The following is a 24936-nucleotide window of genomic DNA, read 5'->3' on the forward strand; positions in this document are numbered from 1 at the left end:
GTTTCACACCATGGGTTGCATAAGAGTTTAGTAAGTTCATCAAAACAGCCTGTACATAGTTTTTGGGTGTTTCTCATGCTTCTTGCTGCTGTAGGTGCAGGGAGATGCTGCAGGAGTCAAGGCCCCTTTCTGCCCTGGAGTTTACCGTTCAATGTGCGGAGATAGGCAAAAACCAAATACATAATGTAATGTCAGATGGACAGGGAGTCTGGAGGCCTATTTTAGGCAGGCACTACCTGCAATGGTTACAACACAGACCCTGGAGTCACATTTCTTGGGTCAAAAGCCAACTGTGTAGCATCCCTTGCTGCGGTACTGTGGGCATCTGGTTTAATCGCTTTGGGCCTCAGTCCCTCCCTCTGTTGTGTGGGCCTCGTAGTATCACCTAGAGATAGAGTTACAGGAGATCAGTCACTCCAGTGGTTTAGCAACTATTCCCAGATTGTCTGCGAGATGCTAGGCATGCTTTGAGCATCTGTGAGGAGGTGACTTTAGAAAAGACAAGCTTAGTGGGCATATTGTAGGCATCAGATATCAGCCATCATTAGTTCTCACACACCAATGCTTGTGTTTGTAGAGGCTCACACAGTGGTGGTGGGTGTGGGTCGACCCACATGCCACACTGCCGTATTTTGGGAACCTCGTTCCGATGGCTCAGATGCATTTAGACTAAACAATCTCACACCTTGTCCAGGTGGGTTTGGGACATAATACAGCCCGCGATTCAGTGAGTCTCCGAGGGCTGGCATACTCCTGGATATGCTGGGTCAGTGTCGGCCTGGTTCATTTTTTGCTGGAACAGGGTCATTCTATGCTAGTCTTTCAGAAGACAGGAGGTGACATTCTTCCAAGGAAGGCACAGTGAGCCAAACTCCCTGTCATTTTGAGAAAACTTGCAAAGGAGTTCAGTAACCACCTCCCCACCATGCTTTTTCAGTTAAAAGAACCCACTATGTCATTTTATTGGTGGCCCAACTTTTGGGTGCTTTGAAAATGCCCGGAGAAGTCCCTGACTGAAGCCCAGTGGAGGGGAGGGTGGTGGAGACGACATTTCCCTGCCAACCGTCCAGGTGACTGCAAGGTGTATACTTAGTTAATGCAATGAAAAAAAAAAAACACACACACACACACACACAGGGTCGTGTGGAGATCTAAATTCAGTGTAGCAGCTTTGGTGCAAATCCTGTTTTGGGGGCTATTGGAGTCAAACTCAAGCAGAGGAAAGAAGTGGGATAAATGAGACAGGGCCAACTGATTCCAGCTGGAATCAGCTGAGTGGAGAGGGCAGATTTGGAAATGCTGAAGGGCAAGGACCAGAGGCTGGAAGCCCAGGAAGCAAGGCCGGACTGCAGCACATGGGGTGAGGATGTCTGGGGGGCTCCGTGAGCAAGGGGCCAGACGACTCCAGAGACCCACGCGCGAGCTCCAGATGCGGGAGGGTGGCTGAGGCTAGGTGTCCAGGCTTTGTGCTGCACTGGATCTGGGCGTGCTGTGTGCCCTCCAGCAGAACGCAGGGAAGGCCCCCGCGAGGTCTTAGAAGGACACAAGTGGCAGGTCCTGGGGCCTGGGAGAGTCCCAAGGAAAGACCTTCAGGGACGTGGGACGTGCCCCTGCCTGGGCCTGGTCTGCTGCCTCTTTCCAACCCCTGGGCTTCTTTGACTTCAGTTCCTCCCACGGCCCTCTCCCGGGGGTCCTTACCCTGGGGCCAGTGGCTTGCCACCGCGCCTTCCCAGCTCAGTACTGGTCCTAGGCAAGTCCCAGGGAGTAGAACCACCACGGACGCGCGCCTGGCTAGAGGGCTCAGTCGGGGAAGGGAAGGGCGAGACGGCCCGGGCACCCTGGAGGGGCGACCCTGATCAGACTGTGTCTCAGTTTGCCTTGGAGTGGAAGCCACTTAGTCTGTCCCTACCTAGCCCCTGTGAATCCCCCCTTCCCTGGAGGGCAGATTCGAACCGCAGCTCCTGCGCACACGCCTGAAAAAGCCAGGGGCTGAGCCGCCTCTTCGCCCGGAACAGGTCTGAGCCGCGCCTCCCTCCCGGAGAGGGCGCGGGAGGTCCCGCAGCCATCCTCCACCTGCTGGGAAACCCGAGCGGTGACTTCAGCCCCAGAGGCTGCCGACGCTTCCCCATCCCCGCCCGCTAGCCTAGCTCAGCTCTGCACCCCCGCCCCTCAACTCACTCCCGCCAGCCCTGCCGACTCACCTCTTCCGCGCCTCCGCCTCTCGGGAGCTCGCGACCTTTCCACCCCTCGTTCCCCCCTCCCCCCTCCGCCTTTCCTCCTGCCCTCTCTTCATACCAAAAGCGTTGCTTGGCTCTCTCCTGGGGACTTAGCAAGCTGGAGAGCTGAGAGGGATCCTGAGAGCGGGCGCAGGGCGGCTAGTCCGGAGCCGCCGGCCTAGGCGAGCCACGGACCGACCCAGTCTCAGCTGCTCTCCGGCCTCCGCCTCTCCCTGTAGGGGGCCGGACGTGCACCCAGCGCTTGCGCCCACTTGTCCTCCCCCAGCCCGGCCAGGCGCGCTCCTCCCCGCCTGGCCCCTCCCCTTAGGCGCGCTGCGCGCGGCGCCCGGGAGGCGAACGCGGGCTGAGCCCAGCGCAGGGGCCGCCCACCACCGAGAGCCCCGCGCCTCTGCCTGCCTGTGCGCCTGGCGGCGGCTCGCAGCCCCCGGCAACAGCCTCGGCAGCTTCGGCGGCGCCTGGAGAGGCGGCCGGCCGAGCCCAGGCTGGGAGACATGATTCGTAGCGTCCTCCGGCTGCTCCTCGGCAGCTTCCTCACCGAGCTGTGCGCCCGCGTGTGCCGGGCGCAGGAGCGAGCGGGGCACGGGCAGCTGGCTCGGCTGGGCTGCGTGGTAGTGCTGGCGCGGGGAGGGGGGCGTGCAGCCGCTCTGGGGGCCGCCTCGGAAGAGGCCAGCGAGGGCGCGGGGGTCTGGGACGCGTCCCCTACCCGAGCGCCCACGCCGAACTTCTGCCGCGGCTACTTCGGTATCAGGGACGAGTGGGACCAGCCGTTCAATTGTTCCTCGGGCGACTTCATCTTCTGCTGAGGGACTTGTGACTTGCGGTTCTGCTGCACATTTTAAGAAGCGGCGACTGAACCAGAGCACCTGCACCAACTCTGACATTCCGCTGTGGCTCAACACCCGCAAGCCTCCCGGGCGCAAGGACGGCCCCCTGCACCACCCCACGAAGGACAAGACCAACCGGATCCTTTACATCATGTGCGGGGTGCTGGCCGTCATGCTTGTAGGCATCTTCACCAAGCTGGGGCTGGAGAAAGCGCACCGGCGGCAAAGGAAGCCAAGTCCAGGTAGGCTGCCTCCCCTCCACCCAACTCCGTCGCCTCCCCTCCAGGAGCCGCTCTCCCTCCTCTTCCCTCTCCACCTTTCCTTGAGCAGTGGCGCTCCTCCCACCACCCCAGCCCCCATCTCCGCTGGCGGAGATCGCCTGGGCAGCCAATTTCGGCTCCAGGCGCGGAGAAGGGGCGCTGGGCTCCGCACAGGTGTGGACTTGAGCGCGTGTGTGTATGTAGGGGGTGGTCTCTGCACCACCCCTCACCGTCTCGCTGCCCTTTCCCACCTAGGATTCAAGCGGATCTGAGACACACGCAGCCCGGGAGCTCAGGGCCCCGGAGTCTTGGGTTTTGGCGAGGGGTCTACCCCTCGGATTCCAGATGCCAGCTTCTAGGTAAACAGGGCAGGCGGCCCGAAAGGGAAGGGCGGCACGTGTGAGGGATGGAAGCAGTGTGTGCCGCCTGCAACTCGTAAGGGTCGCGAAAAAGAAGCGAGGGAGGTGGAGAGAGAGAGGGAGGACGAGAAGAAAAGGCTTGCCTGGAGCGGCCTCTTCTCTCTCTCCCTGAGCTGCCAGGTTCCTGCAATTGGGACCTTGGTTGCCTCCCCGCTACCCGGACCCCTGCCCGCTTTCCGCTGCCGCCACTTCTCCCTGCTGGGGGCCAGGGCCTCCGCCCCGCGCTGCGCCCCTTGCAGGGGTTGGCGAGGACTCCAAGGGCGGGAGCCACCCTCCTGCCCCCCTGATTCCTCAACCTTCCCGGTTGCCTTATTCATTATGCAAGTCCCAGCGGGAGCGAGTTGCAGCAGATGGGAGAAAGCATTTAGGGATTAATGGAGCGATTTTCCTTTTGCTTTTTAAAAAAGTGTCTAAATTGATTCGCACAACCCAGTAAGTTTGGAGGTAGAGGGCGCAGCCACCGGGAAGCAGCCCCCAGACGCGACGCAGGTCAGGGTTGGCCGGAGATCCGGGCGGGCGGGGTTGGAGAGCGACTGGCGGTCTTGGAACAGCTGGATGGCTGGGCGCTAGCTAGCTGGATCTTGCCGAGTGTGGGCAACGGGGTCGCCATGTGTCCCCCCCCCGCACCCCCCTACACACAGGCACACACCCTCCCCACACCTCAGGCGGGGGCCCATGTGTGCTCCTGTGGATGCAGGAACTCGGTGCGCCTGCCTAAAAAACTTGAACAAAGAGACCCACCCAAAATAGGCGGAGGAACATGACCACCTCACTAGTAATTATTTTCTATTTATACGCAGAGTATCCGATGATTTTTTCCCCCCAGAGGGGAGGGATTTGGGGCAAGAGGTGAGAAAATTCCTCTTGGTTTGGGTCAGCAGGGAGGTGTGGGTGGATGTTGGGGTCTTGAAGCAGAAGTGTTAGCTTTGAGGGGATTCAGGAAACTGACCAACTGAGAGAGTAACACGCTGGCCCCGCCCACCTCCTGCACCTCCAAGATGCCCTGTGGCCAGCCCCAGGGGCAGGAGTTTCACTTCCCAGCAGTCCCTGCCAGCCCCCGTAGTTTCCTGGGGTCTGTGTTAAGGTGAAGGAAACTAGGGTGGCGGGACTGCGGCAGGCAATGGGTGTCGCCTTGGTAGGGAGAGAGTCCCCCAGGCATAGGTAGGCTGCCTTGCAGATTCCTATTAATTCCTCTGCTGAAGTATCCACTGGGCCTTTCCCTTGCAAACCAGCGCTTCCAGGAGCCCTCCTGGGTGTTTGGGTGGGGGGTGAAGGAGGGTAGGAAAGGCAGGAGAAGGGGAGGTGGGGAGGTGGGAGCTGAGCTAAGGGTGGGCGGCTCCCTTTGGCCTGCAGAGGGGGAAGGTGATGTGTGATCTTCAGGCTCTGTGTGATCTGGGTATTCCTGTTGAGACAGAGCTCCACCGCAGACCTGAGGGCTCAGGAGGGAATCTTATTCCTGTCTTGCCACCTTGCAGCTCTGTCTGGAGAAAGAATCCCCCCGGCTTAGTTGGTTGCAGCCACTTCTTCAGGGACCACCAAAGCGCTGGTTGGGTGTTGAATATCGGGGCATCCACACCTCTGAAAAAGCCTGGACACAAGACTCTCCTGGTACACAGTTTGGAAATTCCAGAATGCCATGGAAGTACATTCTCTTGAAGAGAAAGGATAGTTGGTTTTTATTGGCAGTTTCCCAGGTGTGGTTTACAACCCCAGCTGCTGTTTAGGACCACCTGGAGTGCTTTAAAAAACAAAACAAAACAAAACAAAACAAAACAAAACAAAACAACCCTCTTGCTAGGGGCCCGCCCCCGGCAATTTAGATCACAATCTCTAGGGTTGCTGAGTCTGTGTACTTCTGTAAAGGTCTCTAGGCTTTCCAGTGTGTGGCCAGTTGCTATTACTGAAAAGGAAAGAACATTTGCCAGGCACTGCACTAGAGAGAGGTGTGTGTGTGTGTGTGTGTGTGTGTGTGTGTGTGTGTGTGTGTGTGAGTGTGTGTGTGTACTTGAGTGCATGTGTGTGTAAACACTCCTTTAGTGTGCATGACCACCTTAGGAGACAGGTGCTATCAGTTCCCACTTATAGATGATAAAATCATAGCTCAGGTTGGGTGGCTTCTCCAAGGTCACCCAGTTAGTTATAAAACTGCAGTCCCCAGCCCCCTGATTTCAAGTGTGTTTTCAGTTTGAGTGAGCATTGGGTGGGGGTGGGCAGCTTCCTAGAATCCATATTCTTGTGTTCTGTCCAGAAAGGGAGAGATTCCGGGTCAGCAAAGGTCGGGATGAGCCCCAGAAATCCGCATGTAGCAGCCTCCCTGAATGGCTCCTCAAAAGTGGCCTTCATGTTTAAGGAAGAGTGTTCTTGAGTTTGGGACTATTTTACAGTCGTGGAGATGGATGCATTAATCCAATGCCACTCTCTTATTTGCATTTGGTTGTGTGTTTTCTGCACGTATTTCTGCTTTGTGTATTTGTATATTTGTGGTGCTGGGGGCTGCCCCCAGGACCGTCGAAATGCATGGTGCCCTGTGTATGCAATTAACCATTTCAAGTCCCAGCCACAGGTCAGGGGGTACCCGGGTGGCATACACCCAGCTACCTGAGAGCTTCCGGGTGAAATTACCATCTCGGCCGCAGCCTCTTAATTTATTTTGTCTTGGGCTGGCTGTGCGGGTCACTGAGATGAAGGGTTCATTCTCATTTCATCGGAAAGCAGCCCACGTCACCAACTGCTCCTCGTGACCTGTGCACTTGAGGCATCCTAGAAGAGAACTCTGTGATGTTGGTTTTCAGACCCAGAATCCTGGGCATGTCGGGTGCTCCCTTCTGGGCCGACTGGGACCTGAAAACAGGAGAAAGTCTCTAATTCCAGGAGCTGCGGGGGTCTTGCCCAAGATATTGGAAGAACTTCAGAGACCCTCATTCACCAGCCACAGTAGCGTTACATCTTGCCATATGTATCAGAACAAGTGACTGCAAACAGTGGCCGGCTGTGGTTACCCAACCACCCAGACATGTTTTGTTTGGTCTGCAAGGTATTGCTATTTATGTATTCTTTCTCAAAAAAATGTTTTTAATGTTTATTTCTTTTTGAGAGAGAGAGACAGAGCATGAGCAGGGCAGGGGCAGAAAGAGAGAGGGAGACACAGAATCTGAACCAGGCTCCAGGCTCTGAGCTGTCAGCACAGAGCCCAACACAGGGCTCGAACCCGGGACCGGAGAGATCGTGACCTAGGCTGAAGTCAGAGGCCCAACCAACTGAGCCACCCAGGCACCACTATTTATGTATTCTTATTTTTAAGTTTCTTTCTCTCTCTCTCTCTTTTTTTTACTGTGAAACATTTTACACATACAAAAGACAAAACTTGAAAGAAGGGTAAAAATGTCTTTAGGGTTTTTCACTCCCGGTACGACTGCCATTGGGGCCGGCCCATTCTCAGTTGTGGGGGGCTGTTCTGTGCATTGTAGTGTGTCTGGCAGCCTGCTTCCACTCCCCCCACTAGGTGCCAGTAGCACCTCCCTTACAACCCAGCTGTGAGTTAAAAAAAAAATGTCCTCAGTCATAGCCACATGTCATCTGAGGGTAGAATCACCCCAGTTGAGAGTTACTAATCTAGGCCACGCAGTTACGAGTATCTTGTCATATCTGCTTTAGCACCCACTCTGTATTTTCATTTGCCCTCTCCCTTTCTCCCTGAATACTTGAGCGTGGATCGCCTAAGAACAAGGACATTCTCCCACACAACACAATCCCAGGATCGCACTCAAGAAGCAGGACAGAAACTCTAATACCATCAAATAGCCAATCACGGTAACATTCTCCTGGTCATGCCAGCAATGTCCTCTGGAGCGTGGGCTTCCAAACTCGGATCCAGTCAAGGCTGCATCTGGGCTGTAAATTTCTTCAGTGTCTGTTATGTATTGTGTTTGAAACCCAACTTAGAACCAAGGAGATTTCACATAGAAATCCCAATTTCTGACTTCTCTTGAGAAATTGGTAGAACCGACAACACCAGACATGCATTTTCCCAAGGAAGCTGTTGGTTGCCTCCCAGGGGTGACTTCCCTCTTTAGGAAGCTCTCAGGTTCCCCTCTGTCTCCACCCCCACCCAGTTCCCTTAGTTCTGGTCGGCCCCAAAAGCGTGTGCCTTTTGGTCTGTGCGTGCCTTCAACTGATTAGACGAGGCCCACCTGAGTGATGGAAGGCCATCTACTCAGTCTGTTGAATGTCAGTGTTCATCTCATCCAAACACCCATTCTCAGACGCATCCAGAATGACCTTTGACCAAATATTTGGGCACCCTGTGACCCAGTCAAGTGGGCACTTAATAGTTACCATTGTAGTTCTTTTAGGAACTTACTACTCAGAATGTGTCCTGTGGAGCAGCCTCATTTTCATGACCTGGGAGCTTGAGCAGAAGAATCTTACGCCCCGCCTCAGACTTACTGAAATAGAATCTGCATTTTATCAAGGCGCCTAGGTAGCATGAATGCACATCGTTTGAGAAGCACCCAAACTGTGTGCCACAAAGAGATGGCAAATCCTTGGGAATTTTTTGGTTTACAGCACATAGTTGGTGATTTCCATGGTCTTATTTATGAAGCTTTATGGACACGTATTTTCAGATGTTTTTTCGTATGTACCCTAATCCGTACACATTTGTTGTACTAATAAGTATGTGCGTGTACCAGTGAACAGTTATTAGGTACATTATAAAGCATACATAAATACAAATTTTAAACTGAGCTGAAGGTGCAGTAAATATTATTTTAAAATTTGTAAGGGCAATGACGTCATGCAATCATTAGCTAACATCAAAGCATGATACATGTTGAGGAGAAAACTTACCATTAATAAACAGTCCATATTGTGAATATTTTACAGGAGAGTTTTGATTATTCTTGGCTGACTTTGCTTTGATCTGAGTAGAACATCGTTGTTTGTAACCTTGTGACAAGCTAGCTGTTGAAGAGAAGGGGAGAGTCGACGCAATTGTTTTCTTGTGCTTCCTCTCTCAGTATTTTCTTCAGCCTGCGGTTGTGTTATGGGGTGGGGAGGGGCGGTTTAAGCCATGTGCCTGCTTAGTGATGGTTAGCCTCGCTATCCCTAGATGATGTATCTGCGTATCTCCTCTCGGGGGGCACATAGCTGTAATATGGGGCAGCATATCCCAATGATGGTGCCGGTGCCAGTCACCGTTCTTGGTCTGAGCTTCCCGATTCTCACTGTCTGACGTGGGCATGTCAAGTGAGGGTGCCAGCATCCATACACATATTGCGTCGATTCCTCACTTTAACGACCAAAGACCATACACAGGAGTTCTCAGATTTCCTGTCCTTATGCCGAATCCTTTTATGTGGTGCGTAGAGTGAGTGGACTCTTCTTTGATGACTGATTTTCCCGGATATGGAGGAGGCCTCTTAAGAACTCTCATCTCAGTTGCATGTCCTGGGAAGGGCTGCCTTGGGGAAAAGCATCCTTGGCTTTTGGGCTGGGTTTTCAGGAATTTCAGCACTCCGGGGAAGCCCAGGGGATTTGCAGAGAGTAGCGCTGACCAAGTTCATGGTAGCTGTCCTGATAACCTACTTTGTGAACCTCTTGAAAGCCTGAATAACATGGAATTCTGGGGGGGACTCCTTAGAGAAAGTGGTGAAAGCTATGGCTTCTTGCTCGAGAAAAATGCACAAAATTTCCACTCAACTCCCGAGGGGTCCAGGGACCCCCTGAAGCTCATGATGAAGAACCTATTTAGAAGTGAAAAAGGCAAATCAGGTTTGGAGAGGCTTTCTTTACCTCAAACATTCCCTTTCCTGCAGCCTCCTTGACTTTCAGACTCTGCTTACAGCACAGAGTGAGGAAGGAGGCTGAACTCTGATTTCAGAGACACTCAGGTTTGTGCCTCAGTTTCTGCAGTGATGCGCCGGGTGACCCTGAACAGTTTTTTAGCTCCATAAAACAGGTGGGATAATCCTCAGAGACCTGTGCAACACTCCCATGAAGCAAACCCTACACACACTGGGCACACAGAAAACACACATACACAGTTGTGGTCAGAAACACCCAAAGTGTCAGTAAATTCACACATACAACCAATACACTCACAGACATGAAACACAGATACGCACAGATACTCCCACAGGGACACATGTACCCGAGAGATACGGGTAATACAGTCACAGACACAGAGATTTGCACAGCAGATATATGCTCATTCAGAGACACAGATACAGATACACATGCATACGGATAAACACAAGAGGAAAATGATGAGGGAGCATAAAGCAAGCTGCCAGGCCTCAAACCCCAGCCCCCACCCCCAGGTGGGATATGTGTGATAGCCCTTGGGCACTCCTGGCTGCCCAAGAACAAAGCAAAAGGAAAAAAAAATCCCAAATGGTTAACTGATAGAGATCACAGTCCTGCAGGGCTTGTCTCCATCTGTTTACAAATATCTTAGTAAATCATGAGAAAAAGGCCATCGTAATCTCCAGAAACCTACGGACTTGGTTTCCTAGAGCCCCAGCATCATCCCTCCATAGTGATGTAGGAAACTAAGGCAGAAAGAAATGGCAGGTAGAACTAAATTTCCTTATAACCTGCAGCCCATTGGCTTGAGGCCAGCAGAGTGAAACATCTCTCCCTCTGTCTTACTGCTAATGCTTTGCTAGAGGGCAAACAACCCTAGTTTGACAATAGCTAGGCAGCCAGTATCCTGGGAGTATTCTTTTTTTTTTTTCTTTTTTTTCTTGGGAGTCTTCTTTAGCATATGAAAGTCTCATTGGAAGCTTCCCCTGGACTTGACCTCCTCCCAGCTCCATAGTATATAACTAGTCTCTCCTCATGGTGCCTGGGCAGCTCTTCAGCCAGGGCCACTGGCCCTGTCCCCATGCATTAATGAAATCACCTTTTTTGCACCAGACAACTTCAAGAATTCTTTCCCCATGAACCCACTGTCACCCCCAAACCTCATCAGAAAACATGAAAACAACCAAATAACAGGAAATTCATGTCCACAGTCGATATACCCACAGACACAGAACTCCGACTCACAGGTGCATGTTGCAGATTACACACACACACACACACACACACACACACACACACTCACTCCAGGACAGCTCTGGCACTCTAATGGAGGCCACTACAAGAAGAAGGGGTGCACAGACCCTGGTATGACCTGTCCCATCTAAGTTGTCATGGAAGGGGGCGTTTTCCTGGTTCCAACCCTGTGCTGGGCATGTGCCCCATGTCAGTGCCTTACTGAGGGTTGTGCCCAGGCCTGGATTCCAGAGAATAGCCAGGGTAGGGTGGCCACAGGGGCAGGGACACAGGGTAGAGACAGGGTACACTTAGATTGGGGGTGTTGCATGGGGCCAGGTCAAGTGAGGGAGACAAGCGAGTCTCTCCAGGATCCTTGGGGTGTGTCAAAGTGGGCTGTGCCTTCTCCCACCACAGTAATAGCACTAATGGCATCATCAGGACTAGTATATGACAACATTATCGTGACCACAGAGATGAATGACCGGCAGCCTGAGGTGCAGGAGCCAGGCTGTGACCTTGCCCTCTGGTTTGGCCTCAGCTTCTTTTTTTTTTTTTTTTAATTTTTTTTTTCAACGTATATTTATTTTTGGGACAGAGAGAGACAGAGCATGAACGGGCGAGGGGCAGAGAGAGAGGGAGACACAGAATCGGAAACAGGCTCCAGGCTGTGAGCCATCAGCCCAGAGCCCGACGCGGGTCTCGAACTCACGGACCGCGAGATCGTGACCTGGCTGAAGTTGGACGCTTAACCGACTGCACCACCCAGGTGCCCCATTGGCCTCAGCTTCTGTACAGGCTGACCTGGACAAAGCTGGGCTATGGGGCCAAGCATCTTTGTGGCCCCTGCTCTCTCTGGAGTCTCCACGCCCCAGCTTCCCACTCTCCCAACATCCCCTCCCAGACCCAAGTCAGCAGGGAGCCTTTTCTCAGCCTGGGTCCAGCCTTCCCCTTGAGGGCTCTGAGCCTGATTCCTCATCCGTGCAAGGGATTACAGATGGTACTGCTACTGGGTCCCGAGAGGTGATGTCCGCAAAGGCAAAGGCTTGGCACAGGCCTGAAATTGGAGGGAACTGTGGTTTTCACCTTTGTTGCCTTTAACAACTGCAACTTTTAAGGCACCAGACTGGGAAGACACATGCCCCAGGGAGGTGATGGCGCTGATATCCCCTAGTGCTCAGCACGTGGCTTCCTCTTGTCCTCAGCACAGTTCTGGACACAGGCATGGACACTCCCATTTTACTGAAGGAAACCAGTCCAGGGTCACACAGCTGGTAAGCAGCACACTGGATCTCAAACTCTAGGTTCCTGGCCCTGCCCCCAGGGGCCACGAAGGGCTCCCCAGATGGGAGGCTGACATTGGCTTTGGGGACACTTCCTCACCTCCATGAATGATCTCACTTGTTCAAGGCCCCCCAGACTCTGTCCACTGCCTCTTCTTTCCCCGGTCCCTGCTCTAGTTATAATCAGGGTGACCCTGGCCACCCTTCTTGAAATTCCCTAGGCCCCCTTATTGTCAGGGCCTCTCTCCCATTCACTTTTGGGCCAGTCAGACTCCACCCCGTCTGTTGCTGGCCTCTCCTTGTATAACCAGGACAGCCCAACCCTGGGGCTCTTGAGGCAGGCAGCAGGATCTAAAGGGAATGTAACGCTCTTGGTTTTTCATTCCTGTTTTGTTTTGGTTTTGGTTGTTTTGTATGGTTTCTTTATATTTAGGCTGGAGCCCTTGCTTTGCTATTTTAGCAGTGCCAGAGTGGTTCCTGTTACAATAAATTTATGTAAAAATAAAGGTGAGGGGATTTAGAGCAGTGATTTTCAGTTGGGGAATCATTGAGTCAATCATGCAGAGAAGCTATTTAGGAAGCTCAGCTCAGGACAGAGCCCGGGAGAGATGATTACAGTAGGTTTGCCTAGTCACCTGGGTCCCTGGCCCCTGCCCACCTGCTTGGCCTTCCCCGGCCAGCACACCTGCTGTTGCCAACAATCTGGGTGTTGTCCCGGGTCCCCCAGGAGAGAAGCTGATGAACTATTTCTCTTAAAATGCTCTCATTCCTGGAGATTGCAGGAGATCCCTGGTGAGTCAGCTGGATCCAACCCCCCGCCCCCGCATCCCCCGTAAGGTTCATAATGTACAGCCCATGCCAATAGGTAGGAGGGTCACACAGAAAAGTGACAGATCTACCACTGTTTGTGGTGTTAAAATGTCCAGGTCAATCAGAGATGATTTGGGGACCGGACAGTCTTCTCACACCAACATTCCAGGATATTCTAGGCCAGGAGACATTCTAGATTACAATTTTATTTTGCTCCTATCATTCAGTTCAAATATAGCTCTTTTGCTTTGGGATTTCTTGGCTCATATTCTACTTCTAGAGGAACTTCTCAATTTTTAAACATACGGGAATTTCTCGTTTCCTCTTTATTAGTGATTTCTAGCACATTCTATCACCGAAACATGCTTTGTGTGATTTCCTTCCTCTGAAATCATTTCATTCCTCTGAAATTTCCGTTATGGCCGTAATAAATAGGGTGAATGTTTGTAACCGTATCCTCTGTGCCTGAAGTGAATGTGTCCTCTACAGTGTTATGTCCATGTGGACACATATATGGATCTAGCTGTGGGATTCAGATGGTTTGCTATCAAGATGTCTACCTTAGGGATGTTCTATCTGTTTTGACTGAGAGAGGGTTAAACCTTCCTGTCTGCGTGTGCATTTGATTGTTCTTGCAGCTGTGTCCTCCTTTGCATTCTCTGTTGTTCAGCTATTGCCCATGGCAGATGGGAGTTCAGAAAGGAAGGAGAGAGCACTCAGAAGTGACAGAGAGCTGGGTTGGGAGGGCCCAGAAACCAGAAGGTCGGCCAACTTTCCAGAGAGGACCTGTCGTTGGGATGGCACGTGGTGGTGCACCAGGCGGGAAGTGGCTTTTTAAAAATGAGGTCACAAGGGGTGTCCGTATTGCTCTACCAGGGGTGAGGGCAGCTGATTGGTCGAGAGAGAGTATCAAGGCTCTGGGTTGCTAAGGCAACACCTAGACAGGTGAGGGCTTGGAAGAAGGAGGATCTTCCTCTGCTCCACCTGCTCCTGGGAGTCCACTTGACCTGCTGTTTATGTCCTGCTTATCTAGTGAGTTACTGACCTGCTGACCTACTAACCTGTCTGAACCCTCCCCCCACCCCTCTTGTACTTGATCTGATCCTGGTCCTGTCCCTGACCCCCTTCTTCTCCTGACACACCCCTTCCCTAACCCACCCCCTTTTTATACTCCTCTCCCATCCCCAATTACCACCCCTCCCCCCTTTCCCATCCCTCCCCACTCCTCCCTTGCACACCTACACCCCATCTTCCGTCTCCACCTCCCGCCTGGAACCCTAGAGTCCCCTTAAAGGACCAGGACAGGAAGATGCAGAGGCTGTTTTTCTGGCTCCTTGTGCTTGGGTGTCCTGGTTACCCAAACACAAATGTGAGTAAACATGGGACATCGGTGGATTCTTCCTTCCTATTGGGTTCTTTCACACTGTGGTTAAACGACAGCTTCTCTGTGGGGCTTTTGATGGGAACTTCAGAAGAACTTCATTTCTTCCTGAAGACTGAGGACCACAGGGCAGGTTTCTCCACCAGCCTGAAGTGGTTGTGGCCACAGCTGTCCGCATCAAGTTCTGGGTCCTGTCTGTGCTGCTTGGTCCAAAAAGAGCAGTGGTGACAGGATGTAAACCTGATCATAGTAGGTTTATAGTGTCAAGAAGGAAGGATTTGTGAAGATACTAAAAGCTATTGAGCTGATTGACTTAAATAGGTGTTTCTATGATGTGTGAATTATTTCATTAAAGTTGTTTTTAAAAATGTCAAGAATTCTTATTTAATAGGAACTATGGATATTAGACCGGCTCCTGGAAGCCCTGTTAAGATCCTGCTTCAAGCTTTGTAAGCTTAGGGTCCGTCTTATATGTAGTTCGTTTCCCTATCAGCACATTGTTCATATTTGTGAAGTTTGGTAGCCCTGGGAACAGAGGTAACTGGAGCATTGGTGTTGGTACAGAGTGTTAAAAAGTGAAATGTCTTTGGGCTCTGTGCTTCCTGGTTTGTTGACTTCTAGCAACTTCTGAGTCAGCCCTTTGCCTCGGGTCTTGGAGGCTGTCCCCCGGGACTCTGTGTCCAACTGTGTTGACGGGAGCCTCATAAGCCCAGCAGAAACTAAGTGGCTGCATCTCGCTTGGACATTTATGATAGGAAAATCACGAGGAGCGACACGATCCGGAAGTGAATGAATTGTTGTCCTTATTTTAGCTAAGTATGTGCAGAGTGTTGATTTACTCAAAGCAAGGAGGGTTCTGAATGTCCTTAGGATTGTCCAAATATAATGAAACACCTGGTTCCCAGTGTGGCTATTTCACTCTATCATTGAAAAGCAAAACTTGTACCCCTAGGAGAGTGAGAGAGGCAGACAGACAGACGGACAGACAGAGAACACCATAGAGATAAGTAGATTTCTTTAATTTTTTTTTTTTAACGTTTATTTATTTTTGAGACAGAGAGAGACAGAGCATGAACAGGGGAGGGGCAGAGAGAGAGGGAGACACAGAATCTGAAACAGGCTCCAGGCTCTGAGCTGTCAGCACAGAGCCCGACGCGGGGCTTGAACTCACGGACCATGAGATCATGACCTGAGCCGAAGTCGGACGCTTAACCGACTAAGCCACCCCGGTGCCCCTAGATTTCTTTAGATTGGCATGTACCAGATCCTTAGAGCGGGGTCTGGAAAGTCCCAGTAGTCAGGAATAACCCTTGCATTGAGGCAGAATCATTCCACACGAATGCCTCCCATCTAAATAGAATCGATTCTGTTTCTTTTGAGACTATGAAGGAGGAAAATTCTTGATCGTCTTTATGAGAAATTTCCCCCCGTACCTAGGCTGCCTCTCACAGATTGGTTCAGCTCTCTCCCCACCTCATCTCTGAATTCTTCCATCAACTAACTTGTCTTGCATTTCCCACCTCCACCTACTCATGGCCATTGACTGTGAGAACCTAGTGTTCCTGGCCTCATTGGATCTAATCTAGGTCAGTGTCACCTACCGATATCAGCTGCCAGACAGCTGCCAGAGGCACCAAGAGTGCCCACAGCCGAAGATGTTTTACCTTCGTGACAAGATGGCCTCTGTCTTTGGTGCATTTGAGCCCCATGACCAACCATTGTGCTGACAGCTACTGCTTTCTTTCAGACAGTGGCTAGTCAAAGACGGTGAGTGTGTATTTCCCACCATTACACATTTTTGTGATCTCATCTCTGAGAGCTGAAGATGAAAATGTTATAGATTTCAGAGGCTACTTTCTAGACAGGTTTCTTTGCACACAATTAAGCTTGGTATGTGAATTAGTATGAATTGCATTGCGAGTGTTTTGCTCCTAAAATGCTTCTAAGTCCAGTTTTTATAGAATGAGATGTGTACTATTGTTTTGGTTTACCATACCCAGGAATTTTGTATTATTTGAGAGATCCATTTTCAGAGTTGCTATTGATTGATTTGGGCACAATACCATGAAATAGAAACATGAATTCCTTTCATTGGGCTATTTGAAGACGTGTGTTCAGGTGACTTAAAATCCCACAGATATTATCAAAATATACATGATCACCTGATTATGCAAATCTTTATGTACCTCAGAAATCTGACATTTTGAGCTGTGATTCAGAATCAAAGTGAACATTGAAAGAAAACATCAAAAAGTGAACCATAATGTGTAATTTATTTTCTTGGAAAAATAATCCCATATTATTATAATAGCAGTTGCCCGTCTCTCTCAGATATATCCATATCTGGAAACATCTTTCTCTAGAACAATCTCATTTGTATCTCTAGTACATTTTGTGTTTTTATTTCCTTCTGTTCTTCCATGAATTTGGGGCACAGTTTGGAGATATTCCAAAGGATTTTATCCAGGTACTTCGTGAACGTACACCAGAAGTCATTGACTTCTTATCTACTATAAATTTGCATTTTCTTAATTTTTCTATTTTACATTGGCTTACAAATTCCTACTATTAAAACACAGTTGTAATATGTTTGTCAGCAAAATGAAATTTCTCAGTGTTGCCTTTTACATCTTTCCTACAGCTTCAGGGTCGTGTAATTTGTATAGGGTAACAACACCTTTTTAACGAATACAGTTCATTGATATTTGACATATGTAAGCAGCAATGAAACCATGACCACAAGATAGCAAACACAGTCATCACCCCCACAAGTTTGTTCCTGCTCCTTTGTAAGCCATCTGTCCTCTTGATCCTGTATGAGGAGACATTTGCGAGGTGTGCTTATAACCTCCTGGAGGCTGGTAAAGGGTTTATAAAGATGATTCTTTGCGACAGATAGATTGTAAACATCTTTAAGATTCCCCATCATCTCTGATATTATTTCAGCCTGTCCATATTTTGCCTGACCATTTCCCTCCTGGCTCTGATGTGTTTGAAATTCTTTGGAAACATAACATTATTACTGCCTCCATGGGAACTTGTGCTTGTCTAATTTACCCCTGGAGAACTGTTTTTGTTGTGAGTATACTGAAGTATACTTATAGATAGACTTGTAATCATGAGTCAGCAGAAAATTTTAAAGTCACTGGACCTTTTATATGCACTCAGTATTACAGATATCCCCTAATATATTCAATTTTCATTATCATTTGGATCAAAATACGTTAAAATTTCTGTAGAAATGTCTTCTTTGCCCTATGTGGACTTTTTTTTTAAATTCAACTGTAATTAACATACAGTGTAATATCAGTTTACTCGCAAGCACACGGCACCTGCTAATCACCGTGGTGTGTGGTGATCAGCAGGGCAGCTGTCAGTCCCCAGGAAGTGGCTGATTCCTGATCGCAAGACATGGATGAGGGGTCAGCAGTGTCTCTGGTAGAACAGCGAGGAAACCCTGCATTAATCCACATGTTGTGGACTTTTCCCACCTACTCGCTATCTCACAGCACCAATCCAGGTGGGCACTGAGGAAGACTAATGGTGGTAGTTTTGGAGTGAGTCTTATGAGGTCCCATATTCCTCCCAGTGTATTGAGACAGAGCACAAGTGAGGGAGGGGGAGACAGAGAGGGAGACACAGAATCCAAAGCAGGCTCTAGGCTCTGATCTGGTAGCGCAGAACCGAATGAGAGGCTCAAACTCACAACCCATGAGATCGTGACCTGAGCCGAAGTCAGACGCTTAACCTACTGAGCCACCTGGGTGCCCCTCCTCTCACTGTTTCCTTAGTGACACATGGGTAGGACAGAGTTCAGTGACATGATACTGTTTCTCCCTAACCTCCAAGGAGGATTTGGTTGTAAGCATCTGGCTCTTTCCGGGTCCTCAAAGCCCATGCATTCTGCCACAGAGCCCCTGACGCCTGCAGGGCCCTTCTTCCTCCCAGGTTGCGGAGGCAACCAGCCCTCCAGCAACATTGGGGTCATGGCTGGACCACCAAGGGGTCAAGGCCTGGCTGTCCACACGCTTCCCAGGAGTGGCTTGGAACAGCAATGCTGCAGTAAAGGTCAGCATGAGCAGCTTCTGTAAACAGGATTCTCATCCACTTCAATCAGGGCCTGCGCTAAAACATGACAGGAGAGAGGGGGACACAGGACATGTGGTGCCCTGCTTCCTGGACAGGGCTGCACAGAGCAGAAAGCTGAGGGCCTGTGGAGAGGCAGAGAAAGAGACAGGCAAGGAGAGAGGCACTGAGTCAGCGATGGGAGAATTGGGCATGTCTGAGAGAGTGAGACGAAGAAACAGAGGGAGACAGGAATAGAGAGAAGTGGAGACAAAGAGGAGGCAAGGAGGAGAGGATGGAGCTGGTCACGGTGTGTGGAGAGGCTGATGGGCCATGCAGGCGGGGGCTCTGTGAACACTAAGAAGTGTTGGGGGCAGAAAGGGTAGGAAACCTGGGCATGACAGTTCCATGAGTACAAGGCTCCAACCTCACTGCGGCAAGCTCTGTAGAGGCCATTGCCCCTGGGAAGGTGGGTCCCCCCTCATTTTGCCTGGCATGTTGGGACCCAGTCTCAGGATCGGTCATGGAGAGAGATGGCTTGAGGCAGAGTGTGCAGCTCATCAGCAGGTGAAGTCCAGAGTGTGCTCCATGGGGAGGAAACTATGATCTGTCTCCCCGCCCTCCCCCAGTCCCTGCTCCATTCCCCCTGCTTAAGCATGACCTTCCTTATGTTCCAAAACCAGGAGTCAGGCATTGTGCTGCCCCCAGAGCCTGCAGCCTGGAACTTGCAATGATGGATTATTGCACTCAACCAAAAGTATTTTAGAATAAGGTCTGTATTCTCCTTCTGGAACTAGTTATGTGCAACATGATGGTGCATTGCTATTCTTACATCTACTGCTGATCTCTGGATTCTGGATTTTAAGTGAGGAATTTAAAATGCCACAGCCTTCTCTTACATGAAAGAAGAAACCTATGTCTTCACCCAGCCTTCCTCTGATTGTGAAGACATGGCAATTATTATTTGAAGGCTCAGTTGTCTACCTATGAGTTTTAGGGAAATTGTTTCATCCATCTACATCCTTAAGGCACTTTTCATTGAAAATATTACCCATATAGAGGCAGGAAATTTATACCAGATGTGTAGCTCCCTCTAGATGCGCATTCTGACCTTGTCACATTTGTGTCCTCACAGACATTATTGACAACTTGAAAAATAAGCTCTCAACACCAAGATGGTGACATTAGAGAATGTGGTATAAATGGAATTTCATATGTTCTCTATTAGAAATAATTTTTAATAGTGAAGGAGAAATTAAAAATATTCTCATTTTTAATTGAATATAATAGACGCATTATGTTGTATTAGTTTCAGGAATATATCATAGTGATTCCGTGTGTATACATTATGCTCTCCAAAGCATGCAACACTTTCTTACAGGATTGACTGTATTCTATGGGCTGTGCCTTATATCCCAATGACTTATTCATTCCATAGCTAGAAGCCTGTATCTCTTTCTCAGAGGTGTCAACTTTTTTATTTAACCCAAGTATTATGGTGCTAAACACCATAATCCGTAGGTCAGCAGGTGTCAATTTGCAGTCTGTATTTCTGCGAATGCTGCTTAAAGCATTACATATGATATCACTACGTCAATAAATTCGGTTTCATTCTGCACTCAGTAAAAAGGAGAAGGAAAAGGTTTCTTTGTGTCCCAAGCAAGCCCTTCGCTAAGACCCTTCCGGATCAGGAGAACAGGCTTCACTGGACCAGCTGCACTCTCAGTACTTCCAGCTGAGCAGCCATGGCCTTGAGCATTGCAGGAATTCCCACGGCGGCCGGCAGAGGGCGCGCACGCACCACGCCCAGGGTGGGGCCGGGCCTCTGCCTGGGCAGTGCTGGCCTGAGAAGGCGCCCACTAGGCTTTTCTGATCCAGGGCGCTTCCGGGCTGGGAAGGCTTCCTTGCTTCTGAGGACCCAGTGCTTCTGAGTGTGGGCAAAGAGCCAGAGCTGCGTTTCCAGCGGGTTCCGCCCCAGGGCCTGGGGGAGACCCTGGAGGGTTCGCAGCCCCTTGGCCTCTCCTAGGTGGTGGGGCTGAGTCCCGAGGCAGGAGAGGCAGGGCCTGGGCGGCTTCCCCGGAAGCGCGGGTGGTCGGTTGGCGGCACAGTCCCTCGCTTTTTCTGGGCTGTTCCGTGGTTTGTTCCTCATTTCCCCTGCCGGTATTTCCCTGGAGGATCCGTGGATTCAGGGGGTCCCGTGAGGCCACGTCAGAGAGGCTGGGGTTGGTTTGTTCCTGGTCAGGCTAGTTTCGGGGGAGAAATCCTGACACAAATTCGGAGGAACAGGAGGCGCATTCAGTTGGGAAGTGAAGCCGCCAAATGTTGACTCTCAGGACCTTCTAGAAGAAGGAGCTGGGACCCAGCTCATTTTCATAATTTGAAAATATTAGCCAAGGTGCTTACAGTAAAGTTGTAACAGATGTGTAGCTCCCTGTAAGTTGCATGCGACCTTGTCACATATGTCCATCAAAGATATTATTAGTGACTTTTCAGAGAAGCTCTCAACATCCAGATGGTGATGTTAGAGAATGTGGGATAAATGGAATTTCACAGAGTCTAAATTAGGCATGATTTAAAAAAAATTTTTAATGTTTATTTTTTCTTTTTTTCAGAGAGTGGGAGCTGGGGAGGGGGTAGAGAGAGGGAGACACCGAATCTGAGGCAGACTCCAGGGTCTGAGCTGTCAGTGCAGAGTCTGAAGTGGGGTCAAACTCATGGACTGTAAGATCATGATCAGAGTCGAGGTCGGACGCTTAACTGACTAAGCCACCCAGGCACCCCAGGAATGATTTTTTTAATGGCAAGGAAGGAGAAATTAAAAATAGTGTAAAGGATGTCGATTATTTATTGAAATATTGTTCACACATTTGTTGTATTAGTTTTAGGCATAAAGTGTAGTCATTCCATATGTCTATAAATTATGTTGTACTTAACCACAAGTGTAGCTATCGTGTGAAAGCATGCAACATTATTATTACAAGATTGACTCTATTCCATTGGCTGTACCTTGTAGCCCTAGGACTTATTCATTCCATAGCTGGAAGCTGGTATCTCTCTCTCAAAGGTGTCAATTCTTTATCTAACCTAAGTATTTTGGTGGTAAACACAATTACCTCTTGTTCAGCATGTGTAAATAGGTGGGCTGTTTTTCTGTGAACATTGCTGAAAGTGTTACAAATGATGTCATTGCATAAATAAATGTGGTTTCATGCTGCACTCACAAGAAAGGAGAAGGAAAAGATTTCTTAGTGTCCCAGGCCCTGTCACTCAGACCCCTCCCAATGTGGAGAACAGGCTTATTTGCCCAGAACACCTTCAGTCCCTCAGCTGAGGGCCATGGCCTTCAACATTGCAGGAATTCCCATGGTGGCCAGCAGGCAGAGCTCGAGCACCACAAACCAGGAGGGGCCGGTTCCTCTGGGTGTGCAGTGATGGCCGGCAGGGGCGCCCCATCGGCTTTTCTGACCCAGGGCACCTCAGAGCAGGAAGGGCTTCTGTCGCCCCCAGAGGACTCAGGGCCTCTGCCCTTGCCTGAGGACAGAGACCAGAGCTGCGTTTCCAGCAGGTTCTGCCACCCGCCCCAGGGGAGACCTTGGGATGCTTGCAGCAACTTGGTGTCTCCTGAGTCGCCAAAGAGAAGCTGCCTTGTTGCACTGAGTGTTGAGGAGAGGGCCCTGGGTGGCTTCCCTGGGCGCTGGTCAGTCGGTCAGCAGCACAGGCCCTTGCATTTTGTGGGCTGTTCCCATGTTTCATTACTCACTTTCCCAGACAGTGTTTGAAGATTTTATTAAAGGACCCGTGGATCGAGGGGTCTCACGACATCACATCATGGATACCGTGGATGGTTTGTTCCAGATTCAGGCTTGTTTCCGGGGAGAAATCCTAACAGAAACTCAGAAGACCAGGAGCTGCATTCAGTTACGGTGTGAATACATGAAATATTCGTCTCAGGACCTTCTAGAAGAATGAGCTGGGACCCACTTTGCGAGTCCTGCTGGAAACAAAGACCGAGGTAAGGGCACAAACTGTCCCCCACATCATACATGCTTTTATAAATTTTCATGGTTATTTTTCCAACCTAGTGAAGTGATTGAAAACTACAGAAAACCTGGTAGGTAGGTGTCATTAACCTTAGGTTATTTTTGAGTTTAAATTCCAGTTGGTAAAGGTAGAGTGTAATATGTTTCAGGTGTAAATATAGAGAAACGCTTCCATAAGTCACTGGGTGCTCATCCCAGGTGCATGTCTTAATACCCATCACCTGTTTCACCCATCCCCCACCGCACTGTGGAACCCCTAAGTTTGTTTTCTAGTTAAGAGTCTGTTTGTTTCTCTCTGTCTCCTCCCCCCTCCCGCCCCCTTTGTTTTGTTTCATTTACATGTGTTAGTGAAATCACCTGGTATTTGTCTTTCTCTGACAGGCTTATTTCACCCAGCATAACATTCTCTCCCTCCATCCACCTCATGGCAAATGAAAAGATTTCATGTTTTTCGGGCGAAATAATGTTTCATTCCATATACTACATCTCAATTTATTCATCAGTTGATGGAAACTTGGGCAGTTTCCATAATTTGGCTGTTGTAGAAAGTGCTGCTGTCAACATCAGGGTGCACGTATCCCTTTGAAGGATTATTTTTGTATTCTCTATGTAAATACCTCGTAATGAAATTGCTGGATTGTAAGGTAGTTCTATTTAGGATTTTTTGAGGAATCTCCATGATGTTTTCCAGAGTGGCTGCACCAGTTTCCATTCCTACCAACGGTGCAAGAGGTTTCCTCTTTCCCCACATCCTTGGCAACACATGTGGTTTCGTCATTCATTGATTTTAGTCATTTTGACAGATGTGATGAGTTATTTCATTGTACTTTTGAACTGTATTTCCCGGAAGATCAGTATTGTTGAGCATCTTTTCATGTGTCTCTTAGCTATCTGTATGTCTTCTTTGGGAAAATATCTATTTGTGTCCTCTGCCCATTTTTAATTGGAATTCTCATTCTTTGGGTGTGTATAATTATATATTTTGGACACTAGCCCTTCATCAGATGTCATTTGCAAATATCATCATCCTGTAGGTTGTGTTTTAGATTTGTTGATTATTTCCTTGGTGACAGAAGCTTTTTATTTTTATGAAGTCCCATTCTTTTTGCTTGTGTTTCCCTTACCTCAGGAGATATATCAACAAAGGCGTGTGTACAGCCATCGTCAAAGAAGATACTGCCTGTGTTATCCTTTGGGATTTTTATGGTTTCGGGTTTCACACGTAGGTCTTTATCCATGTTGGATTTATATTTGTGCATGTTGTAAGAAAGTGGTCTGTTATTTTGTTTTGTTTTGCAAGATGCTGTCTAGTTTTCTAAAAACATATTTTGAGACTTTTTTTTAAGTGAATTTATTTTTTTTTTGAGAGAGAGAGAGAGAGAGCATGCAGAAGAGGGGCAGAGAGAAGTGGAGAGAGAGAATCCCATGCAGGCTCTACACTGTCAGTGCAGAGCCTGACACGGGTTTCAAACTGGTGAACGCTGAGATCATGACCTGAGCTGAATCCACAATTAGATGCTTCTGTGACTGAGCCACCCCTGTGTCCCAAGACTCTCTATTTTTCATTGGATATTCTTTCCTGCTTTGTTGAGGATTAACTGACCATATAGATGTGAATTCATCTCTGGGTTTCCATTCTATTGATTTATGTGTCTGTGTGTGTTTTCTTTTTCTTTCTTTCTTTTTTTTTTTTTTTTGCCAGTACCATACTGTTCTGCTCACTACAGCTTTGTAATATAACCTCAAGTCTGGAATTGTGAGGTCTCCACCTTTGCTTTTCTTCTTCAAGTTTGTTTTGGCTCTCTGGGGTCTTTTGTCGTTCCATACAAATTTGGGGATTACTTGTTCTAGTTCTGTGACAAATGTTTTGTTAGGGTGATAGGGATTGCATTACATGTGTAGATTGTTTTGAGGAGTGTAGACATTTAACAGTATTTGTTCTCATCCATGAACATGAAATGTATTCTCATTTCTTTGTGTCCTCTTCCATTTCTTTCATCAGTGTTTCATAGCCTTTAGAGTATAGGCCTTTCACCTCTTTGGTTGGGTTTATTCCTGGTATGTTGTATTATTTGGTGCACCTGTCAATGGGATTGATTCCTTACTCTCTGTTAATCCATGATTCATCTCTAGAAACGCAATAGATTTCTGTACATTGATTTCTGTATATTGTGACTTGTGAAACTCATGTATCACTTCCAGCAATTTTTATGGGGGTCTTTCATGTTTTTTATAGAGAGCATCATGTCAGTTACAAATAGCGAGCGTTCCACTTCTTCCTTGCCGATTTGGTGCCTCTTATTTCTTTTTGTTGCCTGATTGCTGTGGCTAGGATTTCCAATACTATGTGGAGTAACAGTGGTGTGAGGGGTCATCCCTGCCTTGTTCCTGACCTTCGAGGAAAAGCTTTCAGTCTTTCCGCATTGAGGATGAGATTAGCTGTGGGTTTTTCACAGGTGGGCTTTACTATGTGCAGGTAGGTTGAGTCTCAATCTACTTTGCTGAGGGTTTTTGTCATGAATGGATGTGACATTTTGTCAACTGCTTTTCCTGCATCTGTGGAAAGCATCAAATTGTTC

The 24936-nt window shown here is 49.1% G+C and overlaps 1 protein-coding gene across 1 annotated transcript; it reads left to right on the plus strand.

Moving 5' to 3' along the window:
* Positions 1-2728: 2728 nt before the first annotated feature.
* Positions 2729-4504, plus strand: LOC124523340 (protein shisa-9-like). Its single transcript, XM_047095191.1, is given in 5 exon segments — positions 2729-3070; positions 3072-3303; positions 3392-3495; positions 3577-3680; positions 4174-4504. Coding segments are annotated over 5 exon segments (1113 nt in total).
* Positions 4505-24936: the final 20432 nt, after the last annotated feature.

The sequence above is a fragment of the Lynx rufus genome, unplaced genomic scaffold (assembly GCF_022079265.1).
Source record: "Lynx rufus isolate CCGP_SWC_20201006 ecotype Redwood Valley unplaced genomic scaffold, mLynRuf1.p SCAF_4, whole genome shotgun sequence".
Classification (NCBI taxonomy): domain Eukaryota; kingdom Metazoa; phylum Chordata; class Mammalia; order Carnivora; family Felidae; genus Lynx; species Lynx rufus.